Source organism: Myodes glareolus, chromosome 27 (genome assembly GCF_982192425.1).
Source record: "Myodes glareolus chromosome 27, mMyoGla1.1, whole genome shotgun sequence".
In the NCBI taxonomy this organism is placed as follows: domain Eukaryota; kingdom Metazoa; phylum Chordata; class Mammalia; order Rodentia; family Cricetidae; genus Myodes; species Myodes glareolus.
Window position 1 is genome coordinate 25,041,250 of NC_142052.1, and position 23,778 is coordinate 25,065,027.

The following is a 23,778-nucleotide window of genomic DNA, read 5'->3' on the forward strand; positions in this document are numbered from 1 at the left end:
ACCCCAAGGTTAATATTTAAAACAATCTCTGTGTTTACTGAAGACGGACTTTCTGTACCTGGCCTTAGCTTAGCTCTTTGCACATGCATTTCTGAGAACCTTTCAACAACAACTTCTCTAAGTCCTTGAGAGTAACTCTCCTGGTCCCTCTGAATACTCATACTCAATGTATGCAAATATATGCAAATTTCACAATCATTCTTGAAGCACTATTAATAAAAACTCAGAGAGAGAAACTGGGTTCAACCTGAAGATCTGAAAAGCAAAGCAGTCAGTCACTGGCTCTTACCTCACCCTCTATCCGAAATGGCGATCCTGCCCCCTCGAATCTCAGAATGAGACTGTGTCTGAGAACTGTTTCCTCCCGTTTTATAATCCTCCCCAGGGCTTGGATTAAAGGTGTGCACCACTGGGATTAAAGACATGCACTGCCTGGTTTTTATGGCAATTAGTGTGGCTTCTGGGATTAAAGATGTGTGTTACCACTGCCTGGTCTGTAAGGCTGACCAGTGGGGCTGTTTTACAATCAAATCTTCAGAAAGCTTTATTTATTAAAATACAAATGGAATGCTACTACACATGCTCATGAGAAGGGTTTCAGGACACACCCTTTCTAAAGTTCTCTGATCAATAAGCTCACATCAAATAATTTCTCTTAGGATCATTATAAAACAGTTCCCATAATTCCCAGTTCCTAAGGGTAGGATACACTCCAAAAGCATTTTAAAGTATTTGATTAAATTTTTCAATATATTTTTCCTTCCTTTCTTTGTGTGGGTTATGTGTAGGAAATATGAGCCATGGGTATGAGTGTGAAGGCCAGAGGACAGCTGGGAATCCGTTCTCTACCACAGGGGTTCAGGGGACTGAGCTCAGGTCAGTAGGCTTGGTGGCAGGTGTTCATTCCTGCCGAACTATCTCGCTGGTCCTTAATAATACACCTGTAAGGCAATTTCACTCAAATTCAAATGTTGAGAAAACTGTCCTAATCTCTTCTGTTTCTACGACCAAATGCCCGAGACTGGGTAATTTGCCAAGAACAGGAGTTTTTTGGTTCTCAGTCCTCGGTACCTGGTGAGACTGTCCTTACAACACTGTAACATGGCAGAGGACACGGCCTGTGAGACAGAACACGTGTGCTGCCGAGGGTCTTGCACACTCCTCGCCTCACACAGAAATATCAATGCCACCTGGGCCCTGGGCCCTTGGTGTTGTGACCTCATCTAATCCTAAGTATTTCCCCCAAAGTCCTCATGCCAAATGCTGTTAACAAATTTCAGCCCTAAATTTACACAAACTTCACAAAGACACATTCAAATCACAGAAAAAAATCAACATTTAGAAAGCTTCAGGAAATGTCTTCAAACCACATTCTTGCCAGATAATCGACCCGTCGGCCAATCCCAGTCTGGTAACTTCAGGGCACTTCTCACACCCGAGCAAGATGGTCCTGGAGCCACCACATGTCCAGGTCGACCCAACAGTTCAACGCCATCTGCAAGATCTTCACAGAAGCAGCCTGGGATTCCACATGCAGGCTCGACAGCTACACCTCCCTTTCAGCACATCTGAGCTTGTAATCAACTTAAACCCAAACACACTTGCACCCAAACGGCTACCAGGACTGGTGCCCCACCAGCCAATACACTTCTTTCACAGAGTTGAGTCTCATCTCCTTTTAGGCTGTTACACACCAGCTTTGCCTCTGGAACACGAGGACTGAGGCACACGGAGCTCTGGTCTGCACCAGTTTTCCTGACTGAAGAAGCTGTGATTTCATGATGACCCAAAACCCTAATGAAATTCCCCTCAGAGGAGAGCAGGGTCTTTTGCATCCCTTCCCAGTCTGTTTCCTGGGATGTCCATGACACCATCCAGCTACGCCTCCCAGCCCACAGTTTAGGTCCCACACAGAAGGACTGTCCAGGGACTGGCAAGCAGCTCCTCTTTGAACCTAGAGAGGCACCACGCTGATTTACCACCTTTTGACTCAATCAAGCAGCAATGAATGAATCTTGTGAACTCGACAACATCCTCTCTCCTTCCCAGAAAGAGGTGGGAGGTGAACACACCCTTTCTTATTACCTGTTGGGAAACTAGCAGCTGCTCTGCTGGGGATAATTGTAGATAGGAAAGGGGTGCTTAGTGGAAGGGCTGCATGGAGAAGAGAGACCCAGAAAAGTGAGGGAGGTTGACTCCCAGAAAAGCGGGAGTCAACCTACCTCAGGATCCAGCAATTCCACTCTTGGAAATATACTCAAGAGATGTCCAATCATACTACAAGAGCATTTTCTCAACTATGTTCATGGCAGCATTTTTGTAATAGCCAGAACCTAGAAACAACCTAGATGCCCCTCAATAGAAGAATGGATAAAGAAGGTGTGGCAATATACGCTTTAGAGTTCTACTCAGCGGTAAAAAACAATGACATCTTGAATTTTGCATGCAAATGGATGGAAATAGAAAACACTATCCTGAGTGAGATGACCCAGACCCAAAAATATGAATATGGTATGTACTCACTCATTAGTGGACTCTAGCCATAAACAAAGGTCATTGAGCCTATAGTTCATGATCCTAGAAAACCTAAGTAATAAGGTGAACCCAAAGAAAAACATAAATAGATCCTCCTGGAAATTGGAAGCAGACAAGATCTCCAGGCAAAAGTTGGGAGCGTGGGGCTGGGGGTAGGGTGGGGGGAAGGAGAGAGAGGAGGGAGAAAAAGAGGGCTGGGGTGAGCTTGGGGAAGTGGGATGGGTGATGGAGGAAGGACGGATATGAGAGCAGGGAAGAAGATTAATTAAGGGAGCCATTTTGGGGTTGGCAAGAAGCTTGGCTCTAAAGGGGTTCCCAGGTGTCCACAGGGATGTCCTCAGCTAGGACCCTGGGCAATGGAGGAGAGGGTGCCTGAACTGGCCTTGTCCTGTAGTCAGACTGATAACTATCTTGAATATCACCATAGAACCTTTGTCTGGCGACAAATGGACATAGAGACAGAGACCCACATCGGAGCACTGGACTGAGCTCCCAAGGTCCAGTTGCAGGGCATAAGGAGGGAGAAGATGAGCAGGGAAGTCAGGGCCATGAGGGGTTGGTCCACCACTGAGACGATGTGCCTGAGCTAATGGGAGCTCACCAACTCCAGCTGGACTGGGACTGAACGAGCATGGGATCAAACTGGACCCTCTGAATGTGGCTGACAATTGGGGCAGACTGAGAAGCCAATGACAATGGCACTAGGATTTGTCTCTACTGTATGTACTGGCTTTTTGGGATCCTAGTCTATTTGGATGCACACCTTCCTAAGCCTGGATGGAAAGGAAAGGGCCTTGGACTTCTCACAGGGCAGGGTGCCCTGCCCTCTCTTAGGACTGGAGGGGGTGAGGGGAAAGGGGGAGTCGGGGAGTGGGAGGGAAGTGGGAGGAGGGGAGGAAGTGAGAATTTTGAATTGTATTATTTATAAAGCAATAAAAAAAGAAGAAAAAATAAAAAAGAGAAGAGAGCCACACTAGCACCCATACAGACTCAACTCCAAATGAATCAGGAGGCTCAACATATGATCACATACACTGAATCTGATAGAAGACAAGGTGGGGGAACAGCCTCGATCTTCTCAGCACAGGTTAAGGCTTTCTGAAATAACACAGGCGCTAAGAACAACAATACATGGGACCTCGTGAAGCTGAAAAGTTGTATGGCAAAGGGCCCCGTCATTTGGACAAAGTGGCAGCCTACAGAGTGGGAAAAGATCTTCGCCAATGATACACAGGACACAAATCATATATCTGAAAGAGGGCTCATATCCAAACTATATAAAGAACTAAAAAATTAAACATCAAGAGAATAAATAATGCATAAGGCTATTGCCGATGCTACTGGTTACTTTGTATAACTTGACCATTGGCCTTAGTGCTGAAGCTAACACTCATAAATCTCACTGACCATGGGGAAGTGCTAGAGACATCCCTCCTACCGACCAGAGTCCACGGTACCGGTACTCTGCACACTACCGAAGGGAATCATCAACCCAGCTACGAGCCTCACACAGAACCATTTTCTGGTGTAATAGTGGCACAAACGTTTCAAACTGGATTTAAGGCCCATTCTATGCAATGAAGCCCATATCTGACACTGTTTAAGTGGCCGGGACATGACAGTAGACAGACCACAGGCCTAGCGGAAAATCTAAAACCACCATTTTGTTAAAAGACCATAGAAAAAATGACTCCTAATGATACACTGATATGCCAGTAAATTTGTGTCTCCCTAAGCTGTCATCAGAGAAGCTTTTTGCAGTAGGTGGGAACTAATCCTGAGACCTACAATTGGGCAATACATAGAATGTGACACTTTGGACCACTCGATCCCAAATGGGATGTCTTCACGAAATCCTGCTCCTCAGAGCTCAGGAATCCATGGGGACATGAGAAATCCTAAGAGTCACAGGAGACAAATGAAGACAGAGTCGTCCAGGACAATAGAATGGGTGGACGTCTGAGCTCACAGAGACTGTGGCAGCATGCACGGGTTCAAGGAAGATGTGGGCCGGCACAGAGAAGGGAGGCAGACACAGGGTTCCACCCCAGCCAAGCAAGGTCTGCAGTGGTACCTGCTGCCTCTCCGATGGAGTCTCACTGGGTATAGAAATGACGGTTCAGGGTAGGCCATGCCCAGGAGTCAACAGAAAACAAACTTGGTATTTCTGTAGACTTTTCACCTCAGTTTGCTTCATTTGAGCATTTTTCGTCTTAATGGTCTTTTGCTTTTTCACTTTTATTTTTGTGGGGTTTTGTATTTTGTTTTGTTTATTTGTTGAAGAGAGGAAGAAAACATAAAGCTGGTAGGTAGGAAGGTGAGGAGGATCTGGAAGGAATTGTTGGAAGGGAAAAACCTGATTAAAATAAAATATATTGTGAGAGTTTTTTCAATAAAAGTTTAAAAAAATGTATGTTTAGAAATCTTTCCAATTTATAATTTATATATTTGTTATGAATGAAAGACATTGAAATTTCACTCAAAATGATCACAGTGATACTAAAGGTAACAATAAATCATCAAGTTAATTATCAAATTATTCTATAGTCAAAATCCCATTGATCATCTATAAGAAACCCAAAGCATTAGATATAAATTAAATTGGCAGAATGAGAAATATTATCTGTCATCCAAAGGCATTGTGTCCAAACATGAAACATTTTCCATCTAGAATCTTCCACAGAGAAAGGACAGCAATGACCAGAGGATGATAAAGCAGCCCATTCATTTCATTATATAAATGCAATTAAAGCTCAGGGAAAGATTCTCCCACAGAAAAAATATAATTTCCCATGAGACTGTAGAGGCCCTCTCAGTCACAACTAAACCCAGCTACAGGCTCATATCTGAGTCCCCTTTAATTAACGTCTAAATCGGCTACTGCAAACATTGACTGAGAAAAACTGCTCAAAATCAGAGCTAGCAAAATATAAGAAAGAAACTTTGCTCAGCAGACTCTGGGTACCTGATACACACTGCACCAGTCCATCAACTTTTATAGGGCTAAATTCTATATACGTCGGCACATGACACATTAAGGAAGCTTGTTTAATGTAAGAATTCAATTTTCTATGTTCCTGCAATCTTAAATAACTTAGTAACCCATCTTATTCCTACCAAGATGATATCAACTCTGAAATGAATTTGAGTGTTCTCTTGAGAAAAAAACCCTAAAAACAATAAAAACAAGAAAACCACTGTGCACAGACGTGCATTATGTTGCAGAATATTTGTTTAACCATCCAAAGACATGACACATCCATGTTAAGTTGCTTAAATATGTAAAAATGTGTTTCATTTCTTTATACTGTGGAATATTTGCTTAACTATGTAAAAATGTGCCATATTTGTTTAGTTATGTAAAATGTGTTGTTGTTTTACCTTGGCTGCCTAAGGCACCTAAGTGGTCTAATGAAAAGCTGAATGGTCAATAGCAAGGAAAGAGGTCTAGGCGGGACTTCCAAGTAGGGAGAGTGAGTAAGAGGAGGAATTTAAAAACACAAAAAGAAACAGAGACACCAGGAAGACACCAGGAGCCAGTAAGACAGACATAGAAGGAAGCAGGAAAGTAGGACATAGAGAACCAAAGAAAGGTAAAAAGTCCAGAGGCAAAACAGAAACAGAGGTGAACAGAAACAGGTCAAAGTAAGTTAAAAAAAAAAGTTAGTGGGTCAAGCCTAAGAAAAGGCTGAGTTTTCATAATTAAACCTCCATGTTTTTATTTGGGAGCTGGTTGGTGGCCCAAAGAAAATTCCAACTATAGCATTACACAAAATATAATTAGAATGATAAATGGGTTCTAAGCAGAAGGAAAAGGCAGTTCTTCCAGAGAATTTGAGTTTAGCTTCCATCACTCACTCCTACAGCTCACAAGTGCTAATGACCCCAGCTCCAAGGTATCTGATGCCCTCTTCTGGTCTCCTCAGGTACTGCACTCAGGTACACACCCACTCACACAGATAAACACAAGCATCCATATTTTTAAAAATAAAAGCCTTTTTTAAAAAAGAGAGGAGGAGGGAATGGGGCAGATGAATGTAGAATGTGAGAGCACACATATACAACAAAGAGAAGTGTAATATTTTACATGGAGATTCAAAGTCTACCACGTGTGATTTTTGTCTTTTTAAAAATAATTAGTGAGAAAGAAAAGGGCACGATCATTTTAAGCTATCCCACTACTGCTATGTAAATGACTTACACAGGGTGTCTGGGCCATAAACTATGCCAGTAGAAAAGATAAAACTAATTCAAGTGTTGTTCATACCCAGAGCATTAAAGCAAAGTGCATTTTGAAGCCTGTAATGTCTTTGTCCCTGACATGGAAAATGCTGAGAGCCCATCTGGTTTTGTTTTTATATATACTATCACATTTTACTTTGGACGACAACATTTCGGGACACTGCAAACTTGTAGTAATTTAATCTCCCGTTTGAGCTGCGTAAGTGGGTTTGAGGCTAGACGAGAAAGTTCCCAGTTCTGGGAAATGTCACCTTGTACATTGTGTGGCACACCCCTGCTCTGAAGCGCACACTTACATCCACGTCACAGCCGTACTCGGATCCATCCAGAAGGGTCACTTTGCACTGCATGCTCTTAGGCCTTTTGACGATCTTCAAGGGGGACCGCGAGAGCTTGCTGCTGGAGGATCTCTGAGAGAGTTTATCGTCTTCAAATTGCTGATACTCAAGTTGTTTCGCGGCTGTGGCAGCGAAGTCCCGGTCCTTGTCGCTGACCTGTGAACAGCAACAGTGAGACAGGAAATGGATAGGGAGCCGCTCAGAGAAACAGCTCCAGAGAAACAGACAGTGGTCCCGCTTCCTAGAGGATGTGAGCCGTCTCCACTGTGGTGCGAGGAGTAGATACACAGATTTGAATATTCCTGAAGCCCAGTTACACCTAAATAACCCCACCCACCTCAGTGTACCATGCGGAACCTTTTCTCAGCTGACCCAAGACTCACTCAGCAGAGAAGAGATTTAGCCAATTCTATCAATATGTTCTCACTCAGAACATAAGTAAATCCACTCTTGGCTTTTCAGAGGCATTATATAGTAAAGGCCATGAAAGCCCACTGTTCTCATAATCTACTGGATACTTCTGGATTCCCTGACCTGTGAGATCCACCACCTCCCCCAGACACTTACAAATCGAAACATCATGGCTCAGAGAGCTGTGTTAATCTTGTCAGTAATTTTACAAGTGCTAAAACACCTGATGCTGTTCTGAATCAGTTCACTGAAGTCAGTCGCAGGGAATGTCAGCCGCGCCGCGCGCGCGCGCAGGCGCGCTGAAGCTCGCGCGGTGTGATCCCTAGGTCTGTTCTCTTCCTCGTAAAGCGCCGGTATGAGAACAGATCAAACAGATCAAATGTGAGACTCTTTCACTTGCTGAGTCTCTGTACTCAGCTCTGAATCCGTCTCACCACTGCAGAGAAATATCCTACGGGACACGGAAATCTCCCCTGAACGCCGCCCCCGCAGACGTTTCCACACCCTCCTTTATTCAATCACCAATCACCACAGTGGTGTCATAGAGCTCTGATGCGTGGCTGGAAGGTCCGCAACCCCGCCAGCGCCCAGAGAAAGAGGCCAGTGTGCAGGGCTGACCCTTGGAATGACACGGGATTTCTCACCCGGTTGAACCGCCAGCTAGGAACTAGAAGGGCATGGGACCCTGAGGACGGGCCGAATTGATGGTTTATTATTTCAACTTTTATTACTTCCCACCATTCTAGAAGTAGGGTCATTTTAGTGTGCTAGTCTTAGACCTTTAGTATAGATTTCTGTTTTCCCCGCATTTTCTACCTTGACTTCCATATGTAAGATCAATCATGTAGTCCTTTCTTCCACCAAAAGTGCCCATGAATTAAAAACAATTCTTAACATAAGACAGTTTTGCCAAATTTATACATTAAAAAAACCCTAAAGTGGTGAATGTCTGTATTTCTACATAGGTATTCTAAATCATTGATCCAGAAGGCTGCCTACCAGGAGGCCTCAGTTAAAATAACTAAATAAACAATGATGGAATGGCCAACTTGAAAAGCCAAGGAAACTGAGAGAGTAAACTTAAACAAGTCCATAAAGTAAAAACAAAAACCCATTCTGACAACTCAGTCTGACAGTTTTGACTGTATTAAAGCATCAAATGGTCAATGCAAGAAATCTATAAATGTCATTAACACCTTCATACAGTTTAGAAAGAGTCAAGTCATCCTGGGACTATCAACCACAATCCATCTTATTAGATATTTTGTAATTTACATATGATCCTGACATAGTTAAACTGCTGTCTCATTGCAGGCAAAGTCAACCGAAGCTTCTTTTAACTCAAATTTTGCTATGAATCACCGTTTTCTATGTAGTACACAAGATGAGACTTTGTCTGCCCAACACTAAAGTATCTGTATGAAAATAAACCTTCTGGCTGAGTTAAACACCAGCCGCAAACAGTGTGCACTTGCTTGTCTTGTGCAGACGATAAGGGGCCATCCCTCAAGGACAGATCTTTCTGGAACACACGAAAGAGGAATCTAACGCGGAGGCTTTTACCAGTCAAGTCTGGAAAAGCAGACCAAGTGTCTCAAATGAACTGCCAATCAGAGTCATGAGGCATGGCTGCCCCTTCTTTTAGCAAATCCTCCACTCCACCATCTTCCTCGTTGCTCTGATATGTAGGTTTGAATAACTACAAACCTCAGTTATAAATGAGGAGCAACAGGATCAGAGAGGATAGAAAACTTCCTGAAGGCTCACAAAATTAAGCAAATTCAAATATAGTCACATTTTCATCCTCATTCTATAACCAAATATACTTAATTTTATCTCTAACATTGCTTCCAGATATGAAGCAAAGATCTTGGTAGAAGACCTTACGAGGATTCCTTGTTAACATCCTGCACCCCAAAGACCCGAAAGAGTTCTCCGCAGCATAAAAACAGGATTTAATCAGGTCTCTGCCCTGTGAAGTCAGGGACATTTTCCGCTGTGGATTCAGTATTGTGTCCCTTGTTGCTTTCAAATATTTGACTATAGAACATAAAGTACAGTCATGGCCCACGTATCACCAAACAAACCATATACATGACAGTGGTCCCTTAAGACACAAGCGCTGAATAGGTTGAGAGGGCTTTGGGGGAGCTGTGCAGGGGAAACGGGGAGCAGAAGTGACTGTTTCATTGTATCCATTAATGAAATTCTCAAGAATAAAGAAAAATTAATGCAAACACATAATTCCTATTGCATTGTGATATAGCTGCCACTGTAAAATCCAAAACACTGCCCAGCTCCCGTGTTTGGGATGGTCTGTATTACCAGACACTTGAGATTACAGCTGAGACACTTGGATAGAAAACATAACACTCAACTATAGTAAATTATCATATTATTGGTTCATGGATTTACCATAGTACGCTTTTAACCAATATTACAGTGTGGGGTTCCTGCTTTTAACACGTTTACTACAGAACACCGGACGCGGTCACAACAGTTGCAGTACACACCTCAGCTTTGCCAAGTCTCTCAAAGGCACCTTTTGCTTAATTGTTTTTTAAAGACTTTATTTTTATTTTATGTGTATGAGTGCTTTGCCTGCATGTACGTATGTGCACTGCATGTATGCCTGGTGCCTGCAGAGGTCAGAAAAGGGATAATGGTCCCCTAGAACTTCAATTTTGGGGGCTGTGAGCAATGGTACGCATTCTGGGAACTGAATCCAGACCCTGCTGCAGGGGCAGCCGGTGCTCTTAATTGCTGGGCCATCTGTCCAGCCCCATTCATGTTGTCTAAGAAACAGAACTTGCAAATGCCACGTGACCACAGTAAAATACCCTGTCTCAAAAACAAGTGTTCACTGTCACAGTAACGTGTTGTAATGCCGAGTTCCAGAGTCTTTCACCCAAAGGCTAGCCTCATGACCAGTCACTAAACATCAAAAATTTCTAACCCCACAAACTCTTCAGGATACTAAGGGGTCAGTACTTCCTTGGGCTCCAGATCCCTTCATCATGCACAACCTAGCGCTCTAAAACACGCAGGCTTGCAGCTCAAGACCATACTGACTCATCCTATTACCATACTTTATTCTTTCGATTTTATTTACATATTTGTACTATTTTTTTTCTATTTGGTAATAGTGGGGATGGAACCAACGTTTCCCAGGCTAAGTATGCGCCCCACCACTGAGTGCCATCTCACAAAGGGCAGAAGTAATCGCTCCTGACAACCCCAACATGCATAAGGAACAGCAACGAACCTACAAGTGTATACAGGGAGGCGGTGTGTGTGTGTGTGTGTGTGTGTCCAACCCAAATAAATAGTCACTGAAAGTAGATGGCAATGTTCAGGTCAGAATAGCGGCTGGAAAAATCAATTTTGCCCTCATCCTATACAGCATGAAATGAAAACAGCCAGAGGTATAGCCAGGGCTGCCAGCCTGCTGTCTGCCCTTCCAGTAAGCTCAGATCTAGGCAGAGTCTCCAGTCAGGAGTTTGGCTGACTGTAATGGCTTTAATCAAAGGCAGGAGGTACCGGTCCAGGCCTGGGCCGAGGAATGCCACTCACTGAAATCCTTCAAGCCAACACCGCTGATCCCCTGGGTGAGAGGGCAAAAGCAGGGGACCTTCATAGCCGCCCTTAGGGCTGGGACAAAGCAGCGGGGCTCAGCCAGGTCCCCTGACTGGCCCTCCCCAGAGATGCTCCAGGCTCACCTCCCTCTTCACCGGGGTGCTGTGCGCGGCAGCTGCCGGGAACTGCTCTAGCGCTGGCGGCTCCTCGCTGCTTCCGCTGGCGGGCTCTGGTCCAGGCTGTGCCCCTGCCTGTCCCTGAGGCCCTGCTGCTTCCTGGGGCTCGGCCTCCTGGTCTGGTTTGGATTCTGAGTCTGATCCCGATTCGGTCGTCATGGTTGATTGTTCTGCAAGCAGAAAGAGAGGCAAGGGCCTGTCACTAGGTGCAATTATCTTCCAGGAGAACCGGTATGAAGGGGAGGGGGAGGGAGAGAGGTGCCACAGCCAAGCACAGTCCCTCACTGCACAGCAGAGAGGCACTCTGTAGAGGTACCACAAAGAGTGGGTCTCACAGCGGCTCAAAACGAACATGTAACACGTTAAGTCATGTGAGAGGAGGAACCTCAATAAAAGCTTATCTTCATAACACTGGGCGGTAGACAAGTCTGTAGGGCATATTCTGAATTGGCGACTGATAGAGGAGGGTGCAGCCCATTGTGGGTGGTGCCATCCCTGGGCTGGTGGTCTTGGGTTCTGTAAAGCGGGCTGAACAAGTCATGAGGAATAGCCAGTAAGCAGCACCCCTCCATGGCCTCTGCATCAGCCCCTGCCTCCAGGTTCCTGCCCTGTTTGAGTTCCTGTCCTGACTTCCTTCAATGATGAACAGTGATGTGGAAGTATAAGCCAAGTAAACCCTTTCACCCACAACTTGCTTTTGGTCATGGTGTTTCATCAGAGCAATAGAAACCCTAACTGGGGGCTGGAGAGATGGCTCAGGGGTTAAGGGCACTAACTGCTCTTCCAGAGGACCCAGATTCAAATCCTGAGGCCCACATGGCAGCTCAAAACTGCAACTCCAGTTCCAGGGGATCTGATACCCACGGCAAAACACCAATGCACATAAAATAAAAATTTTAAAAATATTGCCCCCCCCAAAGGGAAAGAAACCCTAACTGGGACAAACACACACTAGAATTTAATCTGTAGTGATCAGCGGGGTCTCTTCATAATAGACTGTGGTCACAGGTGAAATTTCAAAGTCACCATACTAATTAGGATAGCAGATGAGGAGTATGTGTTTGTTGAGTACGCTAACACCTGTGACGCATTAGAACGCAGGTATATACTAACACCTGTGAAGATCAGAATGCAGGTATATGCTAACACCTGTGACGCATTAGAACGCAGGTATACGCTAACACCTGTGACGCATTAGAACGCAGGTATATGCTAACACCTGTGACGCATTAGAACGCAGGTATACGCTAACACCTGTGACACATTAGAACGCAGGTATATGCTAACACCTGTGCAGATCAGAACGCAGGTATATGCTAACACCTGTGAAGATCAGAACGCAGGTATACGCTAACACCTGTGAAGATCAGAACGCAGGTATATGCTAACACCTGTGAAGATCAGAACGCAGGTATATGCTAACACCTGTGAAGCATCAGAACGCAGGTATACGCTAACACCTGTGAAGATCAGAACGCAGGTATACGCTAACACCTGTGAAGATCAGAACGCAGGTATATGCTAACACCTGTGAAGATCAGAACGCAGGTATATGCTAACACCTGTGAAGCATCAGAACGCAGGTATATGCTAACACCTGTGCAGATCAGAACGCAGGTATACGCTAACACCTGTGAAGATCAGAACGCAGGTATACGCTAACACCTGTGAAGATCAGAACGCAGGTATATGCTAACACCTGTGAAGATCAGAACGCAGGTATACGCTAACACCTGTGAAGATCAGAACGCAGGTATACGCTAACACCTGTGAAGATCAGAACGCAGGTATATGCTAACACCTGTGAAGATCAGAACGCAGGTATATGCTAACACCTGTGAAGATCAGAACGCAGGTATATGCTAACACCTGTGAAGATCAGAACGCAGGTATATGCTAACACCTGTGATGCATTAGAACGCAGGTATATGCTAACACCTGTGAAGATCAGAACGCAGGTATATGCTAACACCTGTGAAGATCAGAACGCAGGTATATGCTAACACCTGTGAAGATCAGAACGCAGGTATATGCTAACACCTGTGACGCATTAGAACGCAGGTATATGCTAACACCTGTGACACATTAGAACGCAGGTATATGCTAACACCTGTGAAGATCAGAACGCAGGTATATGCTAACACCTGTGCATAGGTATATCCCAACACCTGCGAAGAACAACCTGTAAAACTAGATATCCCACTGGCTTCTCTACTCTATACCGATGACGCTCCCACCCCTGAATCTATCGAATTCTTCCAGCAACAGCAAATGTCTTTCTTTTTGTTTTCACCCAATTCTGCTATTCCCTTTCGAATTAAAATATTCAAATATGTAGGAAGGGTCACACTGACAGCATCTGTCCTGCGGCTGGGGGGCGGCATGTATCCCTCTCTCCCTCCTTCCCACATCTTTCTTGGCGCCTTCCTCCTGCCCGTGAACCCTGAACGATGAATCTCTGTCACAACCCACAAGAAATTCAAACAAAGATCCTCATGAGCAATTCGCTGCCCCACCTGAAAAACATCCTGGGACACAAAACTATCACCTTTTAAACCAGACTGGCATTTTGTGCCTCAGTTTCCACATGTGTCAAATGAGAAAGTTGAACATATTCAAACCCAAATAGCCTTCTTCTGCCACTTCTGTCTCTTGCTCGCAGAAGCCCGGGTCTTAACACTCATTCTTTCTCTGTGTAGCACGAGAGATGCTATGCCAAGTTACATATTCCCTAGAGATAATATATGTCTCACAATTCCTGGTCCCAATTCTAATTACCTGGTTTAAAAATCTATTCGGAGCCAAGGGCCAGTGTAACACCTTAAGTAAAGATATATGCACTGGTATGATATGGGATTATACAACTATGACCGCTGACGCTACAAATCCATCACTTAGCAATTAAACTACTTCAGCAAAGGAACATCACAAACACCAACCAGTGTTTCATCCACACTCTTTATGGAGGCTCCTCCTCTCAGTCACCAGCTATTTCTCCTGTTGAATAAAAGACATATCAACTTGGCATGTGCTGAGCCACCCTAAGCAATGCAAATATCAAATGCAGAACAAGACTGTGAGCTATGCTGACACTTGGCTTTTTAAACACAACTTGAAAGCAAATATTGCCCTTCCTTCTTCAGCTTACTCTGGAATTCGGTATTAGTGTGTGTTGGGGGACGGTTGGCATGGTGGAGTTCAGATGCCATAATGAATTTCAGGAAGGGAAAGACAGTTCTAGCAGTCAACTCGTCTGAGGACCATATACAAGGCCGGCAATGCGGTGTAATAGCAATCACAACATAGTAACCCCGACCTTGCCTCTTAGCCCCAAGCACTGTAACATCTAAGGCAGTGGTGCTCAACCTTCCAAATGCTGCGACCCTTTAATATAACTCCTCATGCTGTGGTGACCCCCAACCATACAATTATTTCATAACTACTTCATAGCTGCAATTCTGCCACTGCTATGATATGCGACCCCTGTGGGTCTAAGTAAAACCCATCTCCTCCTGTCTTCTTTTAGTTCATCCCTCCTAGCTTGAGGGTGTGAAGAGGTGCGACGACAGGGTCAAATCCGGACAGTAAGATAACTGAAAATACATACAGGCGCCATCACTGAGCCAGGACCTACGGCTGCATAGGCCGTAGGCCACAAGGGAGAACTTAATATTACCATCCTGTTAAATGGGCATAGCAATAAACAGGCCCCTAACAACTTATATTTATATTCATAGACTAGCGAATCTACAAAACTTCATTCCTGAAGCTTCTTCGTTTTGCAGCAAATGGTGATTAACACAGAGACCCATGATTAGTCAAGGGGCAAAAAGTGAGCGTTCAGAATGCTCAGCCCTAACTGGAACATCTAGATCACATCTCCTCCTCCCAAGACTCAGTCACCATTGAGGAAGAGGAGGTGGAAAGACCCTAAGGGCCAGAAGCAGTGAGCATCCTCGGGCTGCTGCACACATGAACTTACAGCAGTTACAACAGCACACAGAACTTGTGCAAACTGAGCCAGCCAGACAGCACCCCTGCGCGGAGTCAGGAGGTGGATACCAATCCCACCCGTAAATGAGGAGCCCTTGGCAACTAAAAGCTGCTGGGGGAGGAAAATAGGGTGGTCTTTGAGGGTGCGGTCCCTGGTAGGTTGACTATGCTTCCTTGGATGGTCCCACATCCAAGTATATGGGTAGCACAAACTGAATTCAGTCATTTAATAATTTAAATCATTTTTTAAGAGAGGACACAATGTTAGGGTAGGGAATGGGATGGGAAGGGATAAGTAGACCTGGGAGGAGTTGGGGCACAAAAAAAAAAATGATTCAATACATTGTGTGGCGTTCTCAAAGAACTAATAACAATATTTTTAAAATATCATTCGATGTCCAGATCATCTTTATAAAGGCAAACCACGTGACCTAGGCTTCTACCTTGGCTGGGTGACGACAGCTAATTGCATGGTTTCCTTAGACATGGGAAGTCAGAGCTATCACCTGTCTCTGACTATTCTTCGACACAGTAATCTGTGTCTTCCTTAGCATCCACGCAGACACAAAAGGACCTGCAGGCCTTCAGTCACCAGCATGTTTCTCTCTTGCCTGCTCTTTCCTTTGTCGCCACCCATTCTAGCTGGCGATCCCACCAGGGCGCTGGTGTGGCTCTTGCAGCGGACCCAGCTCATGACTGTTCCTCATCTAATGCCCTGACTCTCAAAGCAGATCTCCTTGTCAACACGCCTGTCGGTTCTGGGGCTTAGGACCCACCATTCGCTCTGGCTCTCTGACTGCCTGTGCCCCTCCTCTCCTGGACTGGAAGCTGCTTCTCTAGTCCAGCCCTACATTCAGTCCAATCAGGGAATTCGATTCTGAACCTTCTCTTCCGCGAGCTTTTCCCACAGCAAACAGCATGCTTCCCAGGGCTGTAAACACGTCCTGTGTTCCAGGTCCCCCGTCTCCAGCGCAGGGCTCTGTTCCGTGCTCAGAGCTGCGATCAAGCCACCCCCTTGCCAACACCCCCGAGTCTTTCTTGCTCTCTCTCCAAAGCTCTTTCTCCATACCCTTCTTTCCCTTTGCTGCAGAAATGGAAATGTCTTCTTCACAATTCCAGAAAACTGATATTTTCTTTACCTTATTTATCTAATAAAAAAAATGATGGTTCTATTTCGCAAATCCACTTGGAACCTGCTCCCGCCACTCCCTGAGCCCTACTAACTCCCCATTATTTCCCTACTAACTCCCCATTCACCTCCAACTCTCCTCCCAGGGCCACTGCTGCTCACCTCTGTCTAATCGTCATAAAACACAGATCCAACCTATGACTCACTGGTGGGGACCCTTCAACAGCTCCCAGGGCGCACAAGTCAAATCCAACTTCCTAATCACCGCGGCCTTAAAGTTATGGCTAGGACCCAACTTCCTCCCTGGCAGCCACGGACTGTTCCCTCCAACACAGAATGGGCTCTCCTCAAGTATCTAAATTGTATCAGTCTTCTAGACGCCTCGAGGTTTTGGTGACATGGAAGACGTTTTCCCCTACTCTTAAATAGTTTCCCATTCTCCGAGTGTTGGCAGAGAAGCCTTCCTTGATCACACAGCTGTTTTAGTTGTGTCTTAAAGAGTTTCCGCTCTACAGTCACCCAACACTGGAATCATTCTCTGCGCTCTTGAAATTCGATCTGTATCACAGAGTGAGATTCCTATGTATTCATTCCCCAATATCCCCAGCACCAAACTATAGCTAGAAGCATGGTGCTATAATAATTATTTGCAAAAGCTAACTTCTTTTATTCTTAGGTATACTTGATATATATATATATATATATATACATACATATATATATATATATATATATAGAGAGAGAGAGAGAGAGAGAGAGAGAGATTCTTGGAGGCATAAGACCTCTGCTCATATCTTTAGCCTTTGGGGGAAGTCTTTCCAGCAATCAGAGTAGAGATTCTTGTTTTATGGTAAAGAGAACTCAGTTAAGTTTCTGAACCAAAAACCCTACAAAGTAACGATTTCCACAAATATTAAAAATTACATAAATATGTCTGGGAAATGTGAAAAAGGAAACATTCGTGTTTCCCGCTACCCAGTCAGAAGCATGGGCCTGTTGTTAGCACTGATGCAGCCCGCTGGAACGCTGCTGGCCTCTTCAGACAATGCTGTGTCGGCAGAAAGAAAACCTTCCCGAAGAACCAAAGGGAAAGGCTTAGCTACTCACAGCCTTTCTATAAACAACAAGTAAAACACCAGTTGCTAAGTCGTGAGAACAGAAAGACATAAATGACTATGAGAGAAGGCGTATTGTAAATAGAGCTCTATTTTTCCTATACCAAGGTAGTTCTTACATATAAATCACGTTCATCTTATCACAATAATTTGGGTATCATAAAGACCTTTTTATTATGTTATGAATATCCTATTCAGAATTCTTTGTTGTATTATTATGAGTAGCTGAGCAAATGGCAGCTAAAACTTAATTGGATGTCAAAATTGGTACAAAGGACAGGCGAGATGGCCCAGTGGGTAAGGGCACTTGCCAACAAGCCAGGGGACCTCAGTTCAACCTCCAAAACCTACCTGGCAGAAGGAAAGAACTGACTCCTGGAAGCTGTCTTCTGACCTCTACATGTGTGTTATAACATGCACACACACATGCACACATACATAAGTACACAAACACATACATATACACTAAATGTATAAATGTAATAGAAAATTTCAAACAGATAAAATGGACAAATAAAAGTATAAAATCTCACTGGATGATGGTGGCACACACTTTTAATCCCAGCACATGGAAGGCAGAGGCAGGCGGATCTCTGAGCTTGTGGTCAGCCTCAAACAATGAGTTCTAGGACAGCCAGGGCTACAATAGAAACCCCATCTCTAAAAACAAGACAAAAGAAAAGCAAGAAGTCTCGAATCTTATTTCAAGCTATAAATGTTTCTGTTTCCTTTTATAATCTTTGTGGCTATAACACACGGAAATAGCTGTCAGCAAATAAGTGTATTGTGTCATGTAGATGTTACACGGATGACTGATGCGTTTTAGTTTGCTGAGATGCACAGACCAGAAGTAAGTCTCTTCCCTGATGCATGAAGTGAGGCAGGTGCAGAGACGGGGACTCGCACACGGGAGAACAAGCAGAGGCCCAGCTCCTCCCACTGGACTCAGCAAATCTGTACTTTCCATGGTCTTTCTGTGATTTCTTTTATCTTTTTCCTGTTTCCTCAACGCAGGAGCGGGTTAAAAAGTGAAGCCGGGCCACAGAGCTCTCCTAGCAATGCAGTATAAACCTGCAGCTGAAAAGTGACCAAACATGGAGACTGAAGCCATAGGGCGATAAAGTGTTCGCTGTGCAAGGAAGCACAGTCCCTGAGCCAAGATCCCTGCATCCACGCATCCAGTCAGCAGCAGTGGGCTGTGTATTGCCCCAGTGCTGGGTGGGCAGAGACAGGCAGATTCCCCAGAGCTCACTGGTCAGCCGGCCTAGCAGGTTCAGTGAGAGATACTGTCTCAGGAAATAGGGTGGGAAGTGAGAGGAGACTCAGAAAGTTGACTTCTGATCCCCAAATGTGTGCACTGCTGTTGCATGTGTGCAAACACACGTGTGCATGCGCACGCACACAACGTACAAATACAGAAACTTAACTATGAATCAGAACAGGAGTCTCTGTAAACATGACATCAGTCTCCAGATTCACTCAACGTGAAATGTCAGGAAAAACTGAAGGAAATATTCCAGGGTTGGTGTCAACGTTATAATTCAAGTTATGAATTTAACTCTTGCTTTGTCTTTAACTCAGAGGCTCATCTTCAGGGCAGAGAGCCAGTGTGTTGACTAGTTTTTATGTTGACTTGACAGGCTAGAGTCACTTGGAAAGAGCGAACCTCAAATAAGGAAAAAGCCCCCATCAGTTTAGCCCGTGGGGAGGCCTGCATTTTCTCGGCTAATGACTGACTTGAGAGGGGCAGGCTCGCCATGGGTGGCACCACGTTGGAGGTGGTACTGAGTTCTGTAAGGAAACAGGCCAAGCAAGTCATTAGAAACAAGCCGGCAAGCAGCACTCCCATGGTCTCTGCACAGCTCCTGCCTCCAGGCTCCTGCCCTGCTTGAGGCCTTGTCCTACCTTCTTTTGATGACGGACTGTGATGTGAAACTGTAAGCTGAAACGAACGCTTCCCTTCAAGTTGCTTTCTCACAGCGACAGAAACCTTAACAGCGGCCACATGCAAGAGGAAGAAAAGTACCAAATGGGCAGAACCCAACAGCTACCTATAAGCTTTTTAAATAAAAAAATAACTGAGCATAATTTTTACCTGTGAATACTCCACATAACATCTTGTCTGTCATATACTACACGAATCACAGAACTTCATACCTCAAAATAAATGTGTGTGCCACCACCGGATCTTTCTTAGACATGTTACTGTTCCCAGCCCTCCACAGATCACAGTGTGAATGAAAACCCCTGCTGGAATTTGATGACCTTTCATAAAAGAGAAGGTTAAAGGCTACGAGAGACAGCAAAGCAACAAGCCTTAACAGTGTAAGGCTCTTAATGCTGGGCTCTCACCAGAATCAATATCCAATTTTACCTACATAAAAGGACATAAGTTCATATTACACACACACACACACACACACACACACACACACACACACACACACACACACACACACTGAACCCACCTTGTTGGCCTAGATCAGTAAATTAAATCCCCTTCCCTACCTATATGCCAATATAACCAAGAAACAAATGACGTTTTAAATAACAACCAGAACCAATCAACTAAAGAGAGTTCTTCTAACACTGTTATTTCAATAAGTCCATAATATTCCTTTCACCACTGTGCCTCAATATCAAAGCATTTCTTTAAATTGTTTTGCACGTTTACTGTGGGTCTGGGTCTTCTTTCTGCCCATCACACCTTGTTTTCTTGGTGGTAAGTGACATCACCTTCCCTGCAGTAGCCCTTCGTCAGCACAAGGACCGTGACAATGGAGCTCTATTCTCCAAGGCACTGAAAACCAGCCCCGCTGGTAATGAGAAGACAGCAGGACCCTCTCTCCTGTCCACTACGTACTTCTCACGTGCTTTTTAGCAAATGCCTCAGCATCAAACAAATAAACTACTAGCACCAGAAACACAAAAAGCAAACCTGAAACAACTCACAAGAGACCGAAATAATACACTGTTCGTCTGACACCCCACCCTTCTGAATAGCGCCCACTCTTCCTCCCAGGATGGCCCCAATTCTCTGCTTTCAGTTAGAGCCAAGCCTCTGGGAAGACTTGTGCTGTCCCCACATGCTTCTCGTTGCTCAACCTTTACACACTCCCTGTCATCCTAGAAGACTTACAGAGGTTCCCGGGGACCTTTCAGGAGCCAATAAGTCGTAGGCGACACACAATCTCAGTGTCCCGAGTACGACACTGTGGTCTTTCCGTCTCTCTCTTCTGGGTGGTTTATTTGCAGTTGCCTCTTCCCATCCTCAGTTCCACGCCAAGCAGAAATCCGTCTCGCACCTTCCCTTTCTTGGAAAGCTTATCTACTATGATTTAAAATATAAAGTCAACTCCCAAATATATGTCCCTCCACATGTGTCTTCTCTCTGGATTTCAGGCTTCCAGGCAGCTGTCACTCTTTCTGTTCTACGTCGGTATCTCAGGGAAGCCCAAGACCAGTCATTTCTGCGTCCAGAACCTTGACTGCCTCTAAGAGGTGACTCTGCCACCCCTTAACCCCCACTCTGCCCAATTTCAGCCTTCCCCACTTCAGCAAGTGGCCTCCCGTGGCCGAGCTGGTCACACAGGGGTTCACAACACCCCTCTCCTTACCCAGCACTTTAACCCAGGCCACACATTGCCTATTGAGTTCGTTTAAAGAAATAGTGGAAGGCAGACAGGAAGGAGTCAAAGGCAGAGACTACTGGTCAGGTAAAAACAGACCAATGATAAAGATCACGCATACTTGTCCAAGGTCACAAAGTTCGCTGTGGATGGGGCATGAGTGGGTGACTGTTAAGCATGGAGGAGGGAGGCAAGCAAGGTCAGTTGTGGAAGATTTCCTGTTCTCATCCTAAGACTTCCCTTGTTACATAATGAACACTGTGGCACCATGAGAATCAATATGATCAAAGGAGCCAGCTGGACTCTGTCAACATTCAGTTCAAAAGCAGACCAAAGGATGATGTGATGGCCAGCACTGGGCTAGTTACTCCTCAAAATGTCCACGCTGATGAACGTACATGGCTGGTCATCAACTACCTTAGGAAATGTTGACAGCATAGAACTGAAATACTGCTTATTGCTAACAGCAGGGACAACCCTTACATATAACCCTTACATATATACATACATGTACACACACATACATTTTATATATATGTACACATATATATGTATATATACACACACACACATAATGCCCATACTAAGTTTAGATCATATAAGTCAACATCTCAACTCTGATAGCATTGACTGATGAGTAAAGATGATGCAAGAAGCAGAAAGCTGGAATTTTTATGAAGAATCTCTAAGTCCAAACTATGGCCACTGCAAACTTGTGGAAGACACAATCCACTAATAGGGGACGATTTTACTACCATGTTACATCTGCAATTCACTGTTGTGAGTTGGAAATTTGACAAGATCAAAGAAGTAAATAAACAGATAACAACAGTCCTCTACTTCAAGAACACTTGCTCTGCACTGGACTTAGCTCCCTAGGTCCAAATGAGGAGCAGAAGGAGGGAGAACATGAGCAAGGAAGTCAGGATCACAAGGGGTACGTCCACCCACTGAGATGGTGGGACTGATCTAATGGGAGCTCATCAAGGCCAGCTGGACTGGGAGCGATGGAGCATGTGATCAAAATGGACACTCTGAACATGGCTGGCAATGAAGGCTGACTGAGAAGCCAAGGACAATGGCATTGGGATTTAATTCTACTGCATGGTCTGACTTTGTGGGAGCCTAAGTTTGTTTGGATGTTCACCTTTAAAGACCTGTATGGATGGAGGAGGACCTTGGACTTCCCAAGGGGCAGGGAACCCTGACGGCTTTTAATACTAGAGAGGGAGGGGGAGGTGGGAAGGGGAAGGGAAAAGGGAGGCGGGGAAGAGGTGGAAATTTTAAAGAAAGAAAGAGAGAAAGAAAGAAAGAAAGAAAGAAAGAAAGAAAGAAAGAAAGAAGAAGAAAAAAATGTTGAAAGGTTCTAGCCTTTCAAACTAGAAAAAAAAAAAAAGAAAAGAACACTTGCTCTGAGTGGTGAGCCTGAGAGGCAGACCAATCCCTGCATTAGGCTAGAACTCGGTCCAGGGCAGGTGGTGGTGGTGGTGGTGGTGGTGGTGTGTATCTGTGTATCTGTGTGTCTGTGTGTTTGCACGTTGCTATCAGCAGATCTGTGATAGCAACATTTGATACAATACACTCACCTTCAGTCCCTAACTAAATTACTAATTTTAAACTTTAGATGTCATTAAAGTTCAAGTCTACTTCAGAAAGAGTGAAGAGAAACTGGAGATAAAAATATCAAGGAAGTACCGTGACGGGGCACAGTGATGGAGGAGGGGAGTGCAAAGTGGTCAGGAGACCTGGGCTCGTGACCCACCCATGCCATGAGCTCAGTGATCTCAATGGAATTTGGGTTTACTTTCTGTTCTAAAATTCCAAAATTCTAGGTTTACTAAGAAATACTATGGTGGTGGCTGCATGACTCTGAAGGAAGTTGAGTTGTCTAAGGGAGGTTAGAAGATACCAACTGACCCTCTGACTAGGACCAAAGCTCATTGCTCCCTGGGACAGGCAACCATTACCAGCCTCACTCTACTGCCCAGTTCAGTTGAAGCTTCGCTAACTACTGGAGCCCATTAAGGTTTTATTCAGGTCACTACTCAGACAATGGGAAAAGGCTAGAGAACATACTTCCCCTAATAGATTTGAAAACTGGTTCACTTTCTGTATGCTGTTAGCTTTTCAGGTTAGAAGTGTTTCAATCTATAAGTGAGCAGAAAAATTTCCAAATACAGTTTAAAATATACATTTAGTAGGCATCTGTATATTTAAAGGTATAATGATACAATAATTATGTAAGCATAATGGACGTCATATTTATCAAGTATTTCTATTTCTAAATCCAACTGATGCTAGACACTAAAGTGCAAAATTCCATCTTTAAAATACTATGAATCTTCCCCTGCTTGTTTCCTCAAGTTCCCCCAATATATTTAAATGAAAGAAATAGTTGGTTTTCCCTCTTGTGAAGTGAGGATTTGAGCCACAGGGGACCTTTAACAGACCTCAGCAACCCTACTGATAGAAAACAGTCTCCTGGGGGATAGAACTCTTTGCAGTCAAACCTATGGGGGGAATGGCTAGCCGAATTTTCTCTAGGAGCTTTCGTCTCTGTATTCCCTCAAAAGCACAAAGGGTTCCAAGCAGGGACTTCTGTACACGAGAGCTCACGGATGGGAAGCTGAGCAT

General features: G+C 44.6%; 1 protein-coding gene across 24 annotated transcripts in view; it reads right to left on the reverse strand.

Moving 5' to 3' along the window:
* Positions 1 to 23,778, reverse strand: part of Epb41l3 (erythrocyte membrane protein band 4.1 like 3) — a 228,905-nt gene that overhangs the window by 71,209 nt on the left and 133,918 nt on the right. For 23 of the 24 annotated variants that reach the window (XM_087902313.1, XM_048435610.3, XM_048435581.3 and 20 more), the window contains 2 exons: positions 11,246 to 11,448; positions 7,074 to 7,271 (listed from right to left, as the gene is read on the reverse strand). In XM_087902313.1, coding sequence (XP_087758439.1) covers positions 7,074 to 7,271; positions 11,246 to 11,437 — 390 coding nt within the window. In that variant the 5' untranslated portion in view covers positions 11,438 to 11,448. Of the gene's footprint in view, positions 1 to 7,073; positions 7,272 to 11,245; positions 11,449 to 23,778 lie in introns of those variants that run through there. The other variant, XM_087902317.1, reaches the window with a different exon arrangement.